Source organism: Elephantulus edwardii, unplaced genomic scaffold (genome assembly GCF_000299155.1).
Source record: "Elephantulus edwardii isolate Elephantulus edwardi_28Jun2011 unplaced genomic scaffold, EleEdw1.0 scaffold00060, whole genome shotgun sequence".
Taxonomy (NCBI): Eukaryota; Metazoa; Chordata; class Mammalia; order Macroscelidea; family Macroscelididae; genus Elephantulus; species Elephantulus edwardii.
This window is the reverse complement of record NW_006399810.1, coordinates 2,422,494-2,445,498: the sequence shown is the minus strand read 5'-3', so window position 1 is coordinate 2,445,498 and position 23,005 is coordinate 2,422,494. Positions and strand designations below refer to the sequence as shown.

The 23,005-nt window shown below is 40.4% G+C and overlaps 1 protein-coding gene across 1 annotated transcript in view; it reads left to right on the top strand.

Annotated features, from left to right (window-relative positions):
• The window catches only part of GFM1 (G elongation factor, mitochondrial 1), a 62,829-nt gene that overhangs the window by 2,776 nt on the left and 37,048 nt on the right, over nucleotides 1-23,005 (top strand). Inside the window, exons 2-8 of the mRNA XM_006887645.1 lie at nucleotides 2,898-3,053; nucleotides 3,824-3,956; nucleotides 4,733-4,937; nucleotides 9,308-9,424; nucleotides 11,016-11,166; nucleotides 14,942-15,099; nucleotides 15,932-16,016. Of these exons, the coding sequence (XP_006887707.1) occupies nucleotides 2,898-3,053; nucleotides 3,824-3,956; nucleotides 4,733-4,937; nucleotides 9,308-9,424; nucleotides 11,016-11,166; nucleotides 14,942-15,099; nucleotides 15,932-16,016 (1,005 nt within the window). The remainder of the gene's footprint in view (nucleotides 1-2,897; nucleotides 3,054-3,823; nucleotides 3,957-4,732; nucleotides 4,938-9,307; nucleotides 9,425-11,015; nucleotides 11,167-14,941; nucleotides 15,100-15,931; nucleotides 16,017-23,005) is intronic.

The window sequence follows — 23,005 nt, the reverse complement described above, 5'->3', positions numbered from 1 at the left end:
CAGTACCCTAGAGAGGTGCCTGACAGCAGCAGACTTTCCCAATGAATTTATCTCTTGATTTCCTGGCTGCTGGTGCCAAAAGTGTTGATTGTGGAACCAAGCAAGCTGAAGTTATGAACAGTCTCAATCTCTTCTTTGTCTATCAGGATGCTGCCAATTGGCCCAGTGGTGAGGATCTTTTTCTTTATGTTGATCTTTAATCCATATTGAAGACTATAGTCCTTGACCTGCAGCAAATGTCTCATATCCTCCTCATTTTCGGCAAGCAAGGTTGTGTCATCTAAATAATGCAGGTTGATGACTCTTCCTCCAATCCTGGTGTCACATTCTTCCTCAAAGTCCAACCTCCTGAATGATCTGTTCTACATACAGATTAAAGAGGTGTGGAGACAGGGTGCATACCTTTCCTGATCCTGAACCATACAGTCTCCCTGCTCTGTTCTAACAGCTGCTTCCTACTACTAGTACAGCTTTTACATCAGCACAGTCAAGTGTTCTGAGATCTCATCTTTCTCAGATTAGCCACAGTTTTTGTGATCCACACAGTCAGATGCCTTTGCATAATCAATGAAACACATATATTCCTGTGGTAACTCCCTGCTTTCATCCAAGATCCATGTAACATTGCTTATATTATCCCTAGTGTCACAGCCTCTACTAAACCCAATCTGCACACCTGGTAGTTCTCTGCTAATGTACTTTTCCAGTCGTTTCTGGATAATCTTCAGCAGGATCTTGCTTGTGTGTGATGGTGGTTATTAAGTCTGGGCAAAGGGGGCCAAAGAGAAGAATGAAGAATCCGGAACTCAAATGCTGATGGCCTTGCCTGCTGCTGATAAGAAGAGCGAACAGCCTTGCTTGTCTGGCTGAGCTAGCAGGTGGCTCGTAAATCAGAGTGGAATGTCCCTCCCTAAAGACTCTGTTTATAAAAATCCTCCCCAGTAAGTTCACAGTGTGACTTCCGATTCTGCCTCTCCAGGTTGAGGAACTCACCCGGGAGCTCCCCTTTCCCCCTTTAATAAAGCTGCATTAAGCTTTTTCTCATTCTCTCTGATTTCTTCTTTAAGTCTACTAACCTATCTGAGGTGTTTCAAACAAGTGTGATATTAATTTAATAATTTACATACTCTGTTGGGTCACCACTTTTTGGAATGGGAATACATATAGATCTCTTCCAGTCAGTTGGCCAGGTCGTGGTCCTTCAGACTTCCTGGCATAACCTGGTGAGCACGTCCAGGCACCATCTGTTTGTTGAAATATGTCAGTTGATATTCCATCAATTCCTGGTGCCTTGTTTTTTGCCAATTCATTCAGAGCAGCGTGAACTTCCTCCTTATTACCACAGGCTCTTGATCATATCTTGTTTCATGAAGTTCTTCTGTGTCAGCCAATTCTTTTTGGTACAGTGACTCTGTGTGCTCCTTCCATCTTCTTTTGATGCTTCCTGGGTTATTCAACATTCTCCCTTCAGCATCCTTAAGTATTATAACCTGAGACTTAACCTTGTTCTTCAGTTCCTTAAGCTTCAGCAAATGCATCCCTTTTGATTTTCTGACTCCAGCTCCTTGCACATTTCATTATAATGCTTTGCTAAGTTACTTTTTGAGACTGTTACGTCTTGATCAGCTTAATCCCAGCTCTCAGTATGTAGCAGACACTTAGGAAAAGCTTTTTGTTTGTTTAAAAAAATGTGTTCTCATGTAGTCTCTTCTTTGCTGAGGGGACTTGTGGGCTAGAGCCTATCCTGTTGTTGTTAGTTGCCATCAAGTACTCGATTCATAGCAACCCTGGGAACATAGAGCTGAAGCGTGTCTTATTCTGGACCATCCTCATCGTCTCCGACTTGCTGGAGCTCATTGCTGCATTTGCTGTGTCACTCTATCTGGTTGAGGGTCCTCATCTCTTTTGGCGCCCTCCATCTTTCCAAGCATGATGACACCTCTTCAAGGAATAGCCTCTCCAAGCAACATGCTCAGAGAATGTGAGATGAAGCTTTGCCAGCCTTGCATCTGAGAAGTACTTTGTCTCCACCCTCTCAAAGACATATATGTTCTTTTGGCAGTCTCTGGGATATTTTATCCTTTTCTCCAACACCATAGCTCAAAGGCATCAATCCTTCTGTCATCCTTACTCATTTTCCAGCTCTCAGATGCATAGTGGATGAATAAAAAGATCCTGGCCTGAATCAGGCACACCCTCATCTTCAAACTGATATCATTGCTCTTCAATAATTTGGCGAATCTTCTGACTACAGACTTTTCCCACTGCAATATGTCTCCTTATCTTCTGATCTAGGATGTTGGTTGTGGATCCAAGTAAGATGAAGTCGTTGACAGTTTTAATCTTTTGCCAGTCTATTAAGAGCCTGTTAGTACACTGGTGAAAAATTTTATTTTCTTGACATTGAGTTGTAATCCATCTTTCATCTTCTGTAGCAAGCTCTTTAAGTCCTCGCTTTCACCAAGCAAGTTTGTGTCATCTGCATAATGTAAGCTATTGATGAATCTTCTCCAATCCTGATGTCACATTCTTCTTCATAGTGTTAAGCCTCTCACATACTTTGCTCAACATACAGAGTGAATGTGTGTGGAGAGAGGATATAGCCCTGATGCAGTTCCTTTGTAAGTTTAGACTGTGTAGGGCCCCTCTGCCCTGTTCACACAGCAGCCTCTTGGTCTAGGTGTCGTTTTGTGTGAGCACGGTTAATTGCTGTGGGTCCCCGTTGTTCTCAGTGTGAGCCATCATTTCTGTCTTAGGCTCTGTGTGTTCAGGCTGTGCCTTTTGTGTCTGTTAAGTTCCTTGAGCAAAAGATGTCCACCAGACTCATTCACATTGCCCTGTTTTCTATTATAAAAAGTTTGTTGACTTGAACCACCCCCCCCCCTTTTTTTTTTCAGTTTAATTGGAAGACCTGCCGATGGTACTCATCACGGATAGTAGTTCCTAATGAAAAAATTCGAAATATCGGAATCTCTGCTCACATTGATTCGGGGAAAACGACATTAACTGAGCGTGTGCTCTACTACACGGGGAGGATTGCAAAGATGCATGAGGTATATGCGTGGTTGATTCTCCATTACCGAGAGTTTGGTCTTATTAAGCATTATAATTTAATAACCTTCTGAAAGCTTGAAAGAGAAAAAGAAGTAGCACAGTAGTGAGTGGATCATTAACACCACATGCTCGAGCTACTTTGAAATGTTGAGTGAACTGTTGAGGTAACTAAATAATGTTTTTGAAAATTTATTAATATGAGGGTATGTCTATGATTTTAAATGATACATAATAGCATGTCCTAAGAAATTATTTTAAAAAATCTTGCAACTTTCTTGAAAGCATTCTATCACTGAGTACTTAACTTTACAGTTTAAAGTATTTCTTCCAGTGAAGGTTGTCTACTTAAATCATATGCTTTAAAAGTAGAGTCCTCTCCTTCAAGTCTGAGAATCCACATGTATCACAGTTGGAGAAGATCTGTCCTTGGAAGATGGACTGACACCAGGCTAATGCAGCAATGCCAAGGGCACATGCTCCTGACCGAGGCCAGGGAGGAGGGCGCGAGCTCCCGACCTTGGCCGGGGAGGAGGGTGGGGAGGAGGGTGTGTGCTCCTGACTAAGGCCAGGGACTGAGTTACTCTACACTTGCAGTTGTTGAGAAGAGAAGTGAAATTCAAGGAGTTAGGTGGTTGATAACAGGACAGAAGTCATAACCAGGAGTGGATACTGCTCAGATGAACTACGTCGCTGTGGTCTGCCTCCGTCTCAGTAGACCTCTGTCCTTGGGGCGCAGGGATGCAAGTCTGAACCCTGTGCTTGTCTGTAGGTGAAGGGAAAAGATGGGGTCGGTGCTGTGATGGACTCCATGGAGCTCGAGAGACAAAGAGGCATCACTATTCAGTCAGCGGCCACCTACACCCTGTGGAGAGATGTCAATATCAACATCATAGACACGCCTGGTGAGTGAGTGGGGTCGCTGATTTGCTTGCCACTTGTTTTGGTGAAAGCGCATTTGGTTCTCTCTCTAAGACCCACGTCATATTTTTAGTATAACATGTTAAAAAATGTGACTGTTCGTTCTTTCTGAGTAAACTGACATGAGGCCTTCAGCAATTTCTCTTTGTGTAGTGTTTTTGAAAACTGCTCAGATAAATGATTGTTGAGTGGAAAAGTTCCTGTTTTTTCCCTGTAGCTCAGCTGATTCCTAAAATGCCCACAACCTAGCATCTTCATGACGTGGTCTTCTGGGCTCTGATGTTGCGACTTAGTGAACACTATTTTTTTAAATTTTATTTTATTTTAAACTGGTTTATTTGCAAAGTTTGTATACATTGTTTTTCACACAAGATCATTTCCTTCACCCTTCCCCTTGAGTGAATGCTATTATAGGAAAAGAAAATACCTGTTTTCTTTATTGTAACTCCTGTTTAACAGATTTGCAAACTTCTGGATCTATACTTTAAGAGACTATAATTTTTTACCATACGTTCTCTGTTTCCATACTGTCCTGGCTTATAGGTAGGAAAGAGAGAGAGAGTGAGTGAGTGTGTGTGTGTATGTATCTGCATGTGAGGAGAGAGGGAGAGAGAGGAATTTGAGTGATAGTGTTTTAGACTGAAAGAGTTTCATTCAAATTAAGATCCTATGTAATGACCGAAGACACAAAACTGATAGAGTGAGTGTGTATAGGTGAAGCTGCTCTTCACACCTCTCCCACTCTCTTTATCTCACGTAGGTCACGTGGACTTCACCATTGAAGTGGAAAGGGCCCTGAGAGTGTTGGATGGAGCAGTCCTTGTTCTCTGTGCGGTTGGAGGGGTGCAGTGCCAGACCATGACTGTGAATCGTCAGATGAAGCGCTACAACGTTCCATTTCTAACTTTCATTAACAAACTAGACCGAGTGGGCTCCAACCCAGCCAGGGCGCTGCAGCAGATGAGGTAATGGGCCTTAGAAAGAGCAAGGAGAGTGATGGTCAGGTAGAAATCTCATGTCCAGAAAGACGATGAATTCACTGGCATTAGACATTTCTTGAATTGTTCCTTTTAAAGATGTGTCTCTGGGAATGACTTACCCTAGTAGATGGAACATAGAAGCTAAGAGTTATGTTCATCAGAACTCATCAACTCTAAAATGAGAAAAATAGAGCTTAATTTCTATTAGGTGGTCATTGGAGATGAATTTAGAGAACAGTTTGAAATGTATACTATTTTGAGACTCTGTTTCACATAGTTTGGGCATGTTGCCAGGAGGGACTTGTCCTTGGAGAAGGACATCATGCTTGGAAGGGTGGAGGGACAGTGCAGGAGAGGAAGACCCTGGATGAGATGGACTGACACAGGGCCTGGGTAATAAGGGTAGGTCTGTCAGAGGCCGTGAGACTGGCTCAGGATACATCAGGGTCTAGAGCTGTGGAGCATAGGGTCACTATGAATTGTAGTCGGAACATAACGACAACAGCATAGTTACTGAAGCTCAACATCAAAAAACGATTCTCACCACTGAGCCAATTAGCAGCTTCATGGTAGATGAAGAAGAGATTGAGATTGTTAATAACTTCAGTTTACTTGGTTCCACAATCAACAGTCTTGGCACCAGGAGCCAAGAAGTCAAAAGGCAGATTGCATTGGGAAAGTCGGCTGTCAGGGACCACTCTAGGGTACTGAAGAGCTACAATGTCAGTGTGGAGACTGAGGTGTACCTGGTCTAGGCCATCGGCTTCATAATTACTTGCTGTGTGTCCAAGAGCTGAACAGTTAATAAGGATGATAGAAGAAAGATCGCTACCTTTGAGTTTGGTGCTGGAGAAGAGTATTGAACATACCATGGACTGTCAGGAGAACAAACTGTCCTGGAAAGGGGGAAGCCAGGCTGCTCCTTGGAGGCAAGGATTTTAAAGCTCTAGCTCACATGCTTTGGACATGTGGCCAGGATGGACCAGTCTTTGGAGATGGAAATCATGATTGGAAGGGTAGAAGGACAGCACAAGAGAGGAAGACTCCAGATGAGATGGATTGACTCAGTGACTGGAGAAATAAGATTAGGTCTGTTGGAGACAACGAGATTGGCTCAGGATGGCCAGGGTTCAGAGCTAATGTACATAGGGTCACTATGGGTCATAGGAGACTCAATGGCATATAACAACCACAATATTAATTATAATCCATTCTTTGTAACTACACTCTCCTCCTTCTTCCTTATGATATTAGTTTAATCCTCTGTCTACTTCCTTCCTGCCTCCTGAGATTTACCACAGGGCAAATGCTGTCCTTTAGATCTTGTGATTATTTTAGGAGCGAGGGGCTCTCTGGCTCTCCTGTTGTTTGACTGAAAACTGATTTATAGGGTAAATTTAGTTCCCAGGCTTGAAGGGTGACTAAGGGAGGTTTCCCCGGTCTCTGTCAGACCAACACTTATGGGCATCTTTAGGATTTTGTGTTTGGTCTATATTTTTGACCCTTTCTCTCAGGACTTGGTAATGCATGTTTCTGGGCATTCAGCAGTGGTACCTGGATGCCACTGAGCTGTGGTCTCAGGAACCTGGAGATTGAGATGCACATGATTCCTTTGAACTAATTGTTTCCTATGTCTTTGCTTTTCTTCTCTTTACTTTACTATGGACAGTGAGGACCCATAGTTGTATTTTGAAGGTAACCACCCTCAACTTTTAAAACCCAGCCTCTGATCACAGTAGACAGAAACATTGTCTTTTTGAATGTTAGACCAATTAATGAGAAACTAGGGTCCTTGGGCCCAGCAACTCTCCCTCAGGGAATTATGATTAAGTTTATGAAACTTTGCTGTTGGCTTATACAAAGGCAAATTAGACCACATACATATATGGATGAGGAAATAATATCTGCCAAACCTGAGTGTGATAATGGATCTAGTTCGTCCCCTGTCCTTACCTGTTCATCTTTCCTGTCTGTGTGTCTATCCGTAGATTAATATTTGTTTATATAGGAAATTTTTCAAGGTCAGGTATTCTCATTTAGTTCATCTGCATCCCTTTGGTTATTTAGCCTTTTTTGGTTAAATTTCAGCAATTTTAAATTTTAATAAACTTTTTTTGTTACAACATCTTTTAATAATAGAGACATTTGCATTTTAGATCTTTGAATTTTTCTCTTCTTCCCTCTAGTACTCTTTGGAGGTTAATGGTATTTATTGAGTTCATGTCTTTCCTTTAGGCACTAATTTTTCTTACAGGTATTTGATGATCCGTGGTCACTGATTCATAGTTACAAAGGAGAGTCTAGAGGCTAGAGTAAACACTGGGAGCTGTCCGTGTTTCTTCTCCAAGGAGATCCCCGCCAGCGAGCCTTGTTTCTCTTCGCTGGTTGGAGGCTGTGGAGGGGGGAGCATCCTGTTTGTGAGTGTCTGGCTTTAACATCCATTCTGAGTATTTTCCTGTAGAAACCTCCCTCTTTAACTTTGCCTGAAATCAGCTTTCCTATAATTGAGAGGTGGGCTGTTATCTCACCTTCCTCCCCCATCCTGGTCATTGATTTGGTTTTCTGTCCCCTTCTGCCTTCTCTCTGGTGCATTCTGGGGACTGGAAGGCCTTTTGCTGTATTAAAGGAGCCTTGATGGTGCAGTGATGCAACGCTCAACTGCTGACCAAGAGGTCTACCAGTCACATTGAGAGAGAGATGTTGATAGTCTGCTTCATAAAGATAACAGCTTGGAAACCTTGTGGGCAGGCTTTCCTTTGTCCTCTAGGGTCACAGTGAGGCAGAATGGACTCAACGGTAATGACGTTTGTTTTTTTACTTTCCTATTGGCTAAATGAGATTTTGGCTTCCTAAACTCATTGGCTTTGATGTCACCTACACCCCATTGTTCTGTTTCTTTTCCTATTCTGGAGACACTGCTTTTAGTTCTCTGTCGACTCTGACTCATAGTGACGCTGTGTATAATTGTTCTGAACCCTGCTTTATCTTGCCAATTGTCTCAAACCCTCTACCCCCTACACACCTACCACCATTACCCCAGTCACTGAATCAATCCATCATTTCCAGGGTAGTCTTCTATGGCATTGTCCCTCCAGCCTTCAAACCATGATATCCCTCTCCAAGGACTGGTCCCTCCTTGCGGAGCTTCAAAATCCTTGCCTCCAAGGAGCAGCCTGGTTTCACCCTCTCTAAGACAGACCTGTTTGTTCTTCTGTGTTCTTCTGTCAGCCTTAGTCTTTGTCCAGCTCTCTGATGTATAGAAAGTAATTGCAAAGACCATGGCCTGGATCAGGTGCACCTTAGTCTTTAGGTTGACATCATTGCTCTTTGGTGCTCTGAAAAGGTCACTAACAGCAGATTTTCCTAATGCAATTCGTCTTTTGATTTCCTGGCTGCTGGTACCAAGAGTGTTCATTGTGGAGTCAAACAAGCTGAAGCTGTTAACAGTCTCTCTACTCTGTCTTTCATGATGCTGCCAATTGGCCCACTGGTGAGAATCTTTGTTTTCTTGATGTTGAGCTTCAATCCATATTGAAGGCTGTAGTCCTTGACCTTCTGCAGCAAATGCCTCAGGTCTTCTTCAGTTTCAGCAAGCAAGATCTGCATAATGCAGGTTGTTTATGAGTCTTCCACCAATCCTGATGCCACATTCCTCCTCTTAGAGCCCAGCCTCCCAGATGGTCTTTGTTGCATATAGATTGAAGAGGTATGGAGATAGGATGCATTCCTGGCATGCACCTTTTCTGATTTTGAGCCATGCAGTGTTGTTTCCTTGTTCTGTTCTGACGACTGCCTCCTGGTCCAAGTATAGATTTCGTGTAAGCACAGTCAAGTGTTCTGGGATTCCCATTTTTCTCAGAGTCAGCCACAATTTGTTGATTTACACAGTCAATTGCCTTTACATAGTCAGTGAAACAGATTGACATTCCTCGTGTACTCTCTGCTTTCAGCTAAGATCCATCCATCTAACACTGGTTATACTATCCCTAGTGCCACAGCTTCTTCTAAACCCAGCCTGCACATCTGACAGTTCACTGTTGATGTGTTGTTCCAGCTGTTTTTGGATAATTTTCAGCAGGATTTTGGTTGCATGCGATATTCATTCTATTGTATGATAATGTCTATACTCTGTCAGGTCACCTTTTTTTGAATGGGAATACGTACAGATTTTTTGGAGTGGGAATAAATATAGATCTCTTCCAGTCAGTGTGCAGGTGGTTGTCCTCTAGATTTCTTGGAGACTAAATATCTTATTTTCTAGCATCAGCTATTTATTTATATTTATACATTAAAAAAAAATCAAAGGCATCTGTGGAGTAAAAGAGAGGTAAACATGTATATTTTTATTTCTGCAGGTCCAAGCTAAATCATAATGCTGCATTTGTACAGATACCCATTGGTTTGGAAGGTAATTTTAAAGGTATTATAGATCTTATTGAGGAACGAGCCATCTATTTTGATGGAGACTTTGGGTAAGTTGAAAACCGAAAAATGATTAAAATATAACAGTTTTAGAAGCCTCAAAGTAAAGTGATGGTGTTTTAAACATATATTAAGTACCTTTTAAAAACATGGCTGAAAGACATATGTCCAGAATGTTTTAAAAATGCTCTTGGTTGTATTTGTCACATTATGAAGTGTATAAGGTGGTGGAAAAAATCTTTCACCCAGGGCTGTCATGTAATATCTCTTTTTCTGTTTGTCCACTTATTTGTTATTTCAGTTGTTCAATAGAACAGCTTCTGTATGATGGGTGTTGTGATAAAAATTGACAAGAAAATAAGTATGATAAATATCTGTTCTATTTCTTGAAATTATAAAGAAAAAAACGATATAATAAGTGAAAGCAGTTAAAAATTGTTCCCTTCTAATTGAGTTAATAAGCCCGCCGCCATCAAGTTGAACGTGCCTTTTGTGGCAGGGCATAGTCCGCCCTGTGTGGCGGGGTAGAACTGCCCTTAACTCCTGGCAGAATCTGCCCTGTGTGGTGGGGTAGAACTGCCTGTGAATCTGCCCTGTGTGAGGGACAGAACTGCCTGGAACTCCTGGCAGTATCTGCCCTGTGGCCCAGGGTGGAACTGCCTGTAATATTTTACAAGCTGCCGTCTGGACAGAAGCTGACTATCATGTCTTGCTCCATTTGACCTGCTCGTGGCTTTGAGCTGTTGACCTTTTGCTTGGCAGCCGAGGTCACCACTGGATGATGCTGATTAGATTGTTTGGTGTGTATTTTGTTTGCCTAGCTCCTAAAAAAATGGAGAATAATGTTCATGATTAGAGTCTGTCATATTACCCAAGAGTCTTACCTACTACACAATGAGATACCTTGTTCTACAAATGAATTCATAGTTTTGAATAGTGGGAAGTAAGTCAGATTTCTCCTCCTAATCTGAGACGGTGGTGCTCTCGTTAATAAGATAATGGTTAATAACATATTTAAGAGCTCATATGGTCCTGGGAGACAGATGTTGATGTTGACTTGGTTCCTGGCATTACACCCTTGAGCAAGTTACTGTACTTGTTTGAGTTTGAAAGTTAATAGAGGTTATTTCATATTATGTGAAAATTAAGTACAATAACTTACTAAATAGGCTGTTTGCTGCTTATTGTATTGTTGGTACTTAATAAGAAGATTGACTTCTTACTACCCTGCATGCTTGCCATTTTTCAGATAATTAGGTAGTAAAATAATGCTGTTGGCTAGCTACAATGACAATTTTACTTTCTTTATTTTAGTTGATACTTTGTCTAGTTATTATTGCTTTGAACTTAAAAGCTCAAAACGCCTTCATTTTAGATAACTGGAATAAGGATAAAGCAGTATGCATGAAGGAAGGATTTTGTAAAGCATCTTTCATCATATTTTTAAAACTTGACATATAAAAAAACAATGCAGTGTCTGTTATAGACTTGGAGATATTTTTCTCATTATAGTGGATTTTTTTTTAAGAATATTCCCTATTCTGTCTGAATTTTTGAAAGAATCATTAATGTGGTTATTTTTGTGCAAATTTATCAGAGTGCTTTCTTTGAAAAGCCAAAATAAGGTATTTCTTTTGTCAGTCAGATTGTCCGATACAGTGATATTCCAGCAGAACTGAGGGCAGCAGCTGCTGACCATCGTCAGGAACTGATTGAATGTCTCGCCAATTCAGATGAGCAACTTGGTGAACTCTACCTGGAAGAGAAAATCCCTTCAGCTTCTGATTTAAAGGCAGGTGCTCTCAGTATTTGTCTCATAGTAACAAGAAAATGAATTTGGAAAGGGAGGAAGTATGATGGTTTTACAATGAAGTATGAGGAAATACATTTTATATGATTGGTTTCCTTAAATGATATTTGACATGGCATGATGTTTTTTTAAAGAAGTAGTAAGTTATGTTACTGTTATGTGCCATTGACAATGACTCATAGCGGACCGTCTGGTGGGTTTTCTGAGGCTGTAAATCACACAGGAGATTATCTGGTTTTCTCTTGTGGAGCCGCTGGTGGATTTGAACCATATGCCTTTGGGTTGGCAGTATAACTCTTTACCTACTAGGCCATCAGAGTTCTCTAGTGAGATAACATTATTTTTGTTTTGTTTTGGTTTTTATTTTATATTCTTTCTCATGTACATGTGAATGTACAAAATTCATAGTACATTGTGTTTCACACAGCCCTTCATTCACGTTGTGTTTTATATGCTCATGCATTATACATTGTGTTTTATAAAATTACTCACCATTAATCTATGCCCACTATTACCCTGTCTTTTTAGGTCCCCATTGGATCTTTCCTGATTCCTTCTCCAGCCCCCCAAACTATTATCCTAGTAATATCACACTCACACAAATTCTACCCCTCTGCTTATATATTATTTTTAAATGGGAAAGGACTCATAGTTTGTACCCGTAAGAGCTATTTTAACAGCTACCTTCTTGGTCATATTCTTACTAAAATGAAAGGTAACTGAGAACCCTGCAGCAGCAAGCCAGTTGAAGAGATGAGGTTCTGGTCTTTGCAGACTAAATGGTGATGTACTGCTGTAATATGTGGAAAGCTTTTTAAAGTATTGATTCTTAAGCTCTTTTAAAAAAATATTATTATTTTTTGTGTGTGTACCATCAAATCAGATCGGACTGGTACAGGAGGAGATTGTCCCTCTTTTTCCAGCAGAACATCTGGTGGATTAGAACCACACACCTCTGGTATTGCAGTATAGCTTCTTGTCACTAGGCCACCAGAGCTCCCAATTCTTAAGCTCTTTTAAATAAAAAAGGTGATCTCTGCCTAAAATTGGCAGTTCCTTTTGCACCACTTGGTGCCTTTAGCAGAGATCAGATAGATAATTATTGTAGAAAGACAGTGAACTTAACTGGAGTTTAGAGCGAACCAGATGCATTGGGGAAAATAAAAGTACACTGAAGTGGACAATGCAAACTGGCTTTTTTCTTTTACTGGCTTTGAAATGAGACATCTTTTATCTTGGGATCTTGAGAGTTCAGAAAGTCTCCATTAAAAAAGGACACCATATCAGAAGATACAGGTCTACAGGTCTGGTTTTAAATAAAATCAGGTATCTCTCTCAGAAGAGAAAGAGTACTTTATCTATTAGGGTAGTGTGTGTGAGAGTCCCAGCATCACGCCTGGGTTTGGTGACTCACTGAGGGCCCTCGGGACTCAGGCTGCAGTCATACTCATGTACAGTCCTACAGCTTTACTCCAGCAGTATGATGCCTTGTCAGCTAAGGGCAAGGCCATGGCCTTGTGAGGACTCGAGGAAGCCAGGTGCAGTCCTCCCGGAGTCATCTCCTGAAATCACACAGGATGGCTCCGGTTGTGACAGCCTCTGTGAGGATGTTGCCCAGGGAAGCTCTGTAGAGACTCAGTGCCCCAGATTTCACTCCTGCAGGCTCCTTCTGTCTGACATGCTCAGAACTCCAGACTACAGAATGAAGCTGGTGCTCAGCATACCGTGTGGTTTATGCAGTCTAGACACGGGAAGCCATTCCTGTCGGTTCTGGGAGTGCCAGGAAGCTTCCCCAAACCCACATTCCCAGATACCAGCCAAGGGTCAGCCTTATAAGCCCGTCTTTCTCTGTACATGATACTACGTGGGTCTAGTTTTAAATTCTTGTCCTCTGGTTCTATATCTTACTGGAGGCAGGAGAAAGGCAACAACTTTCAAATCTGAAGTGATTCTTAAACAGGGAACGTTTGGGAGAAGTTGTTAGGTTGACTAACAACGTTTTGTTAGGTTGACCTCTATTTCTTTTTATTCATTTACTAGCTCCCTGTATGTCTCTAATACCATAGAGAGAGGGATGGAAAGTCAGAAATATGACCAGGGGCTCAGAGCAGCCTTGAAAGCAAGTTTTTAAAGATAATTTCGGCCATAATAACTGTCTTCATGCGTGTGTTCTTTTTACATTCCCTTTTATTCTATCCTAAGCAGCCCTGGCAACTCAGTCCAGGGGAACGCTGCTGTGAGTGGGTTCCTGTTCAACGGCTGCGATTATTGGTCTGTTTTGTTATAAGAACCCCGGTAGTGAAGTGGGTTGCGTCTTGAGCTGCTGACTGAAAGCGTGGCAGTTCAAGTCAACGTGTGGGGGACAGACGAGGCAGTCTTCTTCTGTGGAGATTCATGGCCTCAGCAACCCAGAGGCTCACCGTGGACAGTAACGGACTTAATTGCAGTGGAGTTTGGGTGTATTATGCTCTGCTCTTATCCCACCTTGCAGCATGCTAATGTTCAGAAATGGTGATTGCACATGTTTTGCTTTAACCTATTTTTGTGTCGTTTTCTGTGTTAGTTTTATATTTCTTTGTGAGGAATGAGACATACTGCTGTGTTGTCTCTGCATTCCTGCGAGGGCCAGTCATGACACAGCATTGTTTTCAGCCTCTTCCTCGCTGCCACCGCTTTATGATGGTTCCCTAGCTTCCTCTCCGGGAACCCCATCCAGCAGGGCCGCATCTGGGATACCTCTCAGCACTAGAAGTTGAGGAAGGCCTGGACATCATTATTTCAGAATTTGCTACGATCATGACTCATAATTTGTGAGCAGTTTGTGCTGATTGGCTCTGTGTTTATGTTCTTTATGAAAAGAAAGGGGGGAAACCCCCACTCCAAAGCAGTTCATTAAATGGATTCCAATAGATAATACTTTAATAGACTTTAAATATTTGAGAAGGGTTGCAGAAATGTATGTAAGTGTCCATATTAAGGAGCCCTGGTGGCACAGTGTTTTATGTGTTGGGCTGAAAGGGCAGCAGTTTTAATCCATTAGCTGCTATGTAGGGAGCTCCGGTCGTGTAGTGGTAAGAAGCTGCACTGTAATCCCAAAGGCACCTGGTTTGAATCCACCCTGAGAAGGATGGGCAGTCTCCTGCCGTGCGATTTACAGCCTCTCAAAACCTGCTGGAGGGTCAGTTATTGGTCATTTCTGACACAGTGGCACACAGCACCAGAACAATAAACTCCTAGGCGGGAGACAGATGGATAGTCTCCTCATCAGAGATTCCAGCCTTGGAAACCTGATGGGCAGTCAGTGGGCTTGATTTGATTGGTTTAGTCTCCCATTTACCGGTTCTCTGCCCTCTGCGTGAAACAGTTCGCCGATCAATAATTTTTTGTATGTCTTTCTATGGTTTTTATATTTATCTTCTTTATTGTCCTGTTTCACACAGCCATTCACATATCAATTACATTCTTTTGTAGCTTACTAATTGTATATGTATATTTCTATTTTTTGCAGTTGAGTATTAATTGTATATGAAAATATTGGAAAAAAAAAGCAGCTATATAAAAAATGGCTTCTTAGTCTTGAGAAGGGAAATCTGTGTGTTTTGATCATCTGTTATTGGTCACCTGATTCTGGTCTGTTTTAGAGCCAGCACTGCAAAGAATATCAGTTCTTTGATTTGTTTAGTTGATTTGTAATTGATTAAAATGCAAAATGTAGTTTGTAAGATAAAGTTATCATTAAGTATGTTTTGTTTTGTAGCTTGCAATCCGAAGAGCCACTGTAAACAGATCTTTCACGCCTGTCTTTTTGGGAAGTGCCTTGAAGAACAAAGGAGTTCAACCTCTTTTAGATGCTGTTTTAGAATACCTCCCAAATCCATCAGAAGTTCAGAATTTTGCTGTTGTCAATCAGGAAGAGTAAGTCTTCAAGAGGCTTTCTCACTTCAGTATTTGTAAAGGATTTAAGAACATTTTTTTCTAGTGATTATATGCTTATGGGTATTTTTCCTTCCCTAATCTGCAAAAGACCTGCATTCTCTCCATTAAGATTTACAGCCTAAGAAATCCAATGGAGGGCTGAAATGAGTAGGAATTGACTTGATGTCTGTGAATCAGAATTTCTAGACCTACAAAAACCAGTCACTGTTTTATTTAGGTAACAAATTTGGCATATAGAGTACACAGTACTAGTGATTGTAGTATGGTGCTCTGGTGGCTATGTGGATAAAGGTTGCACTGCCAACCTGAAGGCAGGGCTTTAATCCACCCCTGCTCTGCTTAGGAAAGATGGTCAGTCTCCCCTCTTGGAATTTACAGCTTCTACAATCCCACTGGAAGGTCAGCAATGTGTCACTTCTGACTTGATAGTTCATAACAACAACACACAATATTTCATATGTAGTTTGTGAGTTAGAAGTGTGATTTGATTTGCTCTCTATCCAGATTCTTACCATTAGAAAATATTCTCTGTTTACAGTGGTATTTTTAAAATGAAACAAAATTTGACTATACAAACTTAGTTTGGCTCTGATAGCTTTTCTTCCGTACCAGTTTGTTTTTGTGGTTTCTCATTCACTCTGGGACTATCACTCTGGTAGCTGAACCCTGGAATTAATTTATTCTTATCGCTATCTTTACATGAAATTTTATTTTTATGAGGTAAAAACAAAAACCCGAGTTAGCACATTTTCTCAGATAGTATGTTTTAATGAAAGAAGTCATCTCACAGGTTTATATTTCATTGTTTTAGTGACTCAAACAAGAAAAGCAAAATCTTGATGAACTCTCAGAGAGACAACTCTCACCCGTTCGTAGGCCTGGCATTTAAACTGGAGGTAAGTTGTTTCCTCCTATGATTTAACTCTTGTAAATAGAAATATTCTTTAGACTTTTATGGTAAAAGACTGGGCCTCTCATGGAAGACTTAGAAATTAGGAAATGTGGAACGAACTGATAAAGAATTCCTAAATCCAAGCAATCAAATGATATTTCCTTAGGTACATGTCCTCCTAGCCTTTTCTTGCAATTTTAAAGTATGAATATCTACATAGATGACATTACCTGTGTAATTTCACCTTCTTTTCTTTTAACATTATAGTTGATATGGTCCATATTCTTATAACTAGACTAACCATTTTAATTGACATTGAATATTTCATCAAAGAGATACATCATATTTTACCAAAATTTTTCTAAGTGGAGGACTTTAAAATTATTTCTAGGCTATCATTGTTATATATAACCTTTAGTCTTGCTTCTAAAAATGTATTCCATGGAACTATTGCAGGGCATTGCATTGGCTAGTTTCAGTTTGCTCTGTAAACGGATAATCGTAGAAGTAATTGGCAGTATGCAGAACTCATTTGATTAAATAGATGGAGAAACATTCTTACAATGGAATATTATTCAGACTTTTAAAATTACTTTTAAAATAAATAACTTTTGAAAAAATGTCTTTATTGTATTAGAATATATATAACATACTGTAAGATTTTCCATTTAAACCATTATTAAGTATATAATTTGGTAACAATTACAGTACATTTATAGTATTGTGCATCCATCACCATTGTCTGTTTGCAAAATTTTTTCATTGTCTCGAAGAGAAACTCGGTACCTAGGAAGCAGTAACTTCTTTATCCCAGTGACCACTGTTTTAGTGGCCCATTTTAGATCTGTTTTTGTCTGTAGGCATTAGTCTATTCTAGATATTTCATGTGAGTAGACTTATTTCGTACTTGTCCTTTGACATCTGACTAAATTCATTCAACATGTTTTCAAGTGTCATCAGCATTGTAAGCATATATCTAAACTGGTTTTTCTTTATGGCTGAAAATTGATATATAGTATGTTACTCTGCTAATCCAAGACAAAGCATCTCCAGTGGTTCGAATCCAGGTTACTTCCTCCAGATACAATTCAATTCAATTCAGACTCATTGCCATTGAGTCAGAACCAGCTCACAGCTGATCTGCCATTGAGTTTCCGAGTCTGTAAATCACATGGGAGGGGGTTGCCCATCTTTCTCCCTTGGAGCCATGGGTGGATTTGAACTACCAGAGAGGCATGGCATTTGGGTTAGGAGTACAACTCCTTATGACTTGCATCAGAGCTGGAATGCAAAATTTAGAAACGAGGAAGACTAATAGTTGCAAGATGTGGTCTTGGTCACAGAAATGAAGCTGGTGATCACATGATGGAGTAATTGATCATCTCACATACCTTGAATATGTGGTTAAGAGGTGCCGCTCTTTGAGAAAAGACAGCATGCTGGGAAATGTGAAAGAGAGGAAAGCCTTCACCGAGAAGTTTTGACTGACTACAGCGGGGCAGATGCTCTGAGGATGGTGTGGAGCAGGGCAAGGTTTTAGGCTGTTGTTACAGGACCTCTGTGAGTTGTAGTTGATTCTACAGCACCTCAAAAACTTAAACAAGGGGAGCTCTGGTGGCCTAGTGGCAAGGAGCTGCGACTACAATCCCTGAGGCGCACGGTTCGAATCCACCAGATGCTCTGCCGGGGAAGGAGGGATAATCTCCTCCTGTACCTGTCAGATCTGATTTGACGGTACACGCACACAAAAATTAAAAACAAAACAAAACAAAAAAAACTTAAACAGTAGGGAGCTCTGTTGTCCTAGTGGCAAGAAGCTGCACTGCAATCCCAGAGGTGTGCAGTTTGAATCCACCAGATGCTCTGCTGGAGGAGGGGCAATCTCCTCCTGTACCAGTCAGATCTGATTTGATGGTACATGCACAAAAATTAATAAAATAAAAATAAAAAATAAAAACGTAAACAGTGACCTTGCACATGGACTTTGCCTGAAGAATACACAGGAATTGATTACATTTGCTAAAAGAGAATGGAAGAGGTAATAACATCAGTCAGTATGAGGCCAGGGGTTGATTGTGGAACAGACAGACTATTAAGTGCTTATGCTGGTTCAAACTGAAGCTGACAACAATTAAAACAAGTCCATAAGAGCTAAAATATAACCTTCACTCTTTCCTATCTGGACTTGAAAACAATTTCAAGAATATGTTTAATGCATTAGGCCATATAAGTTGTGATATGATGTCAAGAACATATCCATGAAGAATATAAAAGTTCATTACAAAGAGAGAAGAAAGAAAAGATCATAATGAATGTCAGAAGAGACTCTGAGACTTAAGATCATAATGAATGTCAGAAAAGACTCTGAGACTTGCTCTAGAACATTGAACTCGTTTGTTCAACTCAGAAGATTCCAAACGGTTTCTAGAGAAGACAAAACAAAGCACATTAGAATGACATGTGCAGAGCTGGAGTTAGAAAACCAAGCAGAAAAAAAAAAAAGAAAACCAAGCAGGAACAACATCCTGGCATTTCTTAGATGAATGAAGGAAACTTTAAGTCTCTAGTCGCAATACTGAAGGATTCTATGAGAAAAATACTGAATGACCCAGGAAGTATCAAAAGAAGAGGGAAAGAATGAAGAGTCACTGTACCAGAAAGATTCAGTCAATACTGAGCCTTCAGGCAGGTAGCAGTTGATCGAGAGCCAGTGGTAATAAGGGAGGAAGTCTCACTGAAGGCATTGGTGGTAAAAGAATGCTGCAGGAGTTAAAGAGTTGTTCCAGCAAACAGATGCAGCCCTGAATGTGCTCAGGAGCCCTGCTGGGTCAGTGGTTAAAGCACTCAGCTCCTAATCCTGTGTGCAACTCTGCAAGAAGAAAGGTACAACAATCTGCTTCTCTAAAGATTTATAACCTTAGAAACCCAGTGGACAGTTCAGCTCTGTCCTTCAGGGTCTCTTCTAAAATTGACTTTTGGGATTATTTTGGTTTGATAAATAATATGTTTTCTAGATTTTCTTCCCCTTTTGTAAACTATCTTTAACTTTCTGAACATATTGTGTGATGTGAAAAGTTTTTTATTTTATTGAACTCCGTTTATCTGTTTTGTTTTTCTTCTTTTGTTGCCTGTGCTTTTGGTATTGTATATAAGACCCACTGTTAAATGTTTTGGAGTTTTATCTGTATATTTTTGTCACTGAAGGAGCACTGGTAGTGCTGCAGTTAAGGCATTTGGCTGCCAACCACAAAGTCATCAGATTGAAACCGTCAACTGCTCTTTAAGAGAAAGTTAACTGAGCCTCTTCCATGAAGATTGACAGCCTTGGAAAACCTGTGCAGTTACTTTCCTCTGTCCTGCAGGGTCCCTTGATTGTGCTGGTTTGGTTTATGTTTCCTCTGAGTTTTATCTCTTGTATTTGAGTCATTGATGATTTACTTTGACTTCATTTTCATAGACGGTATAATATGGAGATTCAGTGTCATTCTTGTGTGTGCACAAATTCAGTATTCCTGACATCACATGCTGCATAGACTTCTTTCCCACGTAATACCCCATGTATATTTTTGGTGGTTCATCTATGGCCTAATGATTTTTTACAGAGTTGTCATCTCCATTCTGTGGGAGGACCATATAGTGCTCAGAAGCTGAATCTCATCTAATACTGTCTGTGAAAATAAAAAAATCAGAATGAATCAGCGAACCATAGTATGCGTTTATTTCTGGACTCTTGTCTCTATTCCAATAGTCTTTATGTCTTTCCTTTTACCAGTACGTCCTGATTAGGGGAACTTTGCAGTATATTTGAATTCAGTGAAGTGTGGGTTCTTCTCCTCTTATTTTTCAAGATGATTGTGGCTATCTAGGGTCTTTTCCTAAGATGACCTTTTTTGACATGGTATTTGTGGTCTTTTTAAAGAAATATGCTTTTGTTTTGGTATTATTGAAAAGCTATAAAAATAGTAAAGAGAATTTCTGCATACTCTGGCACCCCGTTTTCTCTTTTGTTAGCATACCTTAAACTAATGAACCTACACTGATAAGTTAATAATTAACTAATGTCCGTACTTTATTTGCATTTTCTTAATTTTTCCTAATTTTTTTCTGTCTCAGGTTCTCATCTTGTTAGTCTATGACAGTTTCTCATGCCTTGTGTGTTTTTTGTGACCTTAACAGTTTTGAGGGGCACTGGTATTTAGGGAGTTCTGGTGGCATCATCAATAGGGAGTTGTCATTTTAACCCAAAGGTCACACTTCTCTCATGGTGTGAATCCATCAGTGACTTACCAGGAAAAAAAATATATAGTCTTCTCTCATGCAGTTTATGTTTTATTGTTGTTAAGTGCTGTTGAGTCATCTGCAACTCATAGCAACACTATTAGCACAATAGCTCTGAACCCTGCCCTATCCTGAGCCAGTCTCACTGTCTCTGACATATTTGCTGCCCCTATTACCCCAGTTACTGTGTCAGTCCTTCTCATCTGGGGTCTTCTTCTCCTGCACTGTCCCTCCACCCTTCCAAACATAATGTCTTTCTCCAAGGACCAGTCTCTTCTGGCTACGTGCCCAAAGTATGTGAGATGGAGCTTCACAATCCTAGCCTCTAAGGAGAAACTTGGCTTTACCCTCTTCAGGGTAGACCCATTTGTTCTCTTGGTGGTCCAAGATATGTTCTCCAGTACCACAACTCAAAGGCATCTATTCTTCTGTCATCCTTAGACATTGTCCAGCTCTCTGATGCATAGCAAGTAATTGCAAATATCATGGCCTGGATCAGGTGCACCTTAGTCTCTAGGCTGACATTGTTGTTATTTAGCAGTTTGGAGAGGTTCCTAACAGCACTTTCTTAATATAATTCATCTTTTGATTTCCTTGTTGTTGGTGCTAAGAATGTTGATTGTAGACCCAAGCAAGCTGAAATTGTTAAATCCCAGTCTCTTCTCCATCTGTTGTGGTGCTACCAATTGGCCAAGTGGTGAGAATCTTTGTTCTTTTGATGTTGAGCTTTAGGCCATATTGAAGACTACAGTCTTTGACCTTCTACAGCAAGTGCTTCTGATCCTCTTCCGTTTTAACAAGCAAGGCTGTGTCATCTGAATAATGCAGGTTGTTGATGAGTCTTCTTGCAAAACCTGCAGGAGGGTCAGGTGTGAGTAGGTTACAGCTCAGTGGCTATGAGAGAGACCAAGTATTTTGTAAAATTCCCCTCAGTTAACATTTGCTATTTTCCACATAAGTACCTATTGCTGTTGGGCTGAGTCCGCCTCATCAACTCCAAATGTAGAGTGGAACGGGGCTGGTAGGGTTTTCTGCAGCAGGTGATTTGGAGTACATTGTCAGGCCTTTTCATTTACGTGCTTCAGCATGCATTTGAACCTTTAATTTTTGGTAAGCAGCTGAGTGTGTTAAGCATTTATACCATGAAAGGACTCTTCAGTCGATTGGATTTGTAGATTTTAAGGAAGAAGACCATAAAGTGACATTTTCATCACATTTTGTCAAGTGGACAGGCTGTCAACATGACTTAACAATCAGCGTTGACGTTAACCTTGATCTCCCTGAGGTGCTATTTCTCAAGTTCCTCCACTCTGAAGTTCCTAGTTCCTCCTTGGCATGTGTTCTCCTGAGAACAAAGCCATGGGGGAGCCCACATGTCCTGTGTGTCTAGTTTTGTTCCTCGAGATAATGATACCTGCATGAACTATATGAATGCTCTGGGTGAGTTTTATTGTTTCTTCCTCATTTTCGTATTTGCTCAGTTATATGCACCTCCGTGTGAACTTGTGCAAATTTGCTTTATGCTTTTGGTTCTAATCCTCTGTTATTTGTTCTCTTGCTCACCATGGCCAGGGTTGGAGATTAGTAGCCCTTCCAGTTGGGACTTCCTGAGTCCCTTTGATGTGTTCCAGTTGTTTTACTTTTTGAGCCCTTCCTTCTCACGTTATGATGACATGCTCCAGGCTCACCCTTACATTCCCCTTATCTGTGCTGAAATCAACCATTTCTTCAAGGAGCGGCTTGCTTTTTAAAAAAAAAACATAAAAGTTCCTTTTATAGCCATGATGGCACAGTAGTTAAGTGCTTGGCTGTTCACTAAAACGTTAGTAGTTTGTGTACCAATGAAGGAGTTTTTCTTTTGCTTTTCAAGGAGAGGAGCGAAAGGGAGGTTGGGGGTGGGGGTGCGTGGGGAGAAAAGTGCAACAATGAATGAATAGAATTCCAAAATCTCTGTAGATGTTCATTGAAATAAAAAAAAAAATTAAAAGAAAAGTATAAATAAAAAATAAAAAAATTATGAGTAAGGGTGGAGGTGGTAACTAAATGGGACTTCCTTAGAGGAGATGCTCTCCACACCATTACCAGAAAATAAAAAATTTGTGGTTTGATTGGCTTAAAACAAATATTACATCTTTATTAAAATAAAATACCCAAACCTAAAAAAAAAAAAAAAGATTAGTAGTTTGAATCTCTGAGTCACACACAGCACAGGAGTTGGGGCATCTGCGTGTGCAGAGATGGCAGCCTTTGGAACACCCTGAGGCAGAGGCGGGTCCCTCTGTCCGGTCAGGTTACTCACCAGGCAACATGCCGGCAGTGGGCTTCTTTAGATGTGCAAAAGGCAGACCATTTGCAAGTGTTCAGAGTATTTCTGAGGCAAAATTCCATTTTTTAGCCCTTTTCTTACTTTTAAAAAGTATTTTACAATATGCATATTACTTTTATTAGACTAAAAGGATTTAAAAATTTTTTTATATTGCTTTGCATACAAACTTTGTATACATTGTGTTTAGTAGCATGGCAACATAATATTTGTGTTTAATAACACAATAAACATTGTATTTCACACATTGCTTCCTTCACATTGCTTCCTTCACGTTGTGTTTCATATGATCATTCCTATATACTATGTTTTATAAGATTAATCACCACTGATCTGTGCCCACTATTACCCCAAATTTTCAGATCCCCACTGGATCATTTCTAAATCTTTCA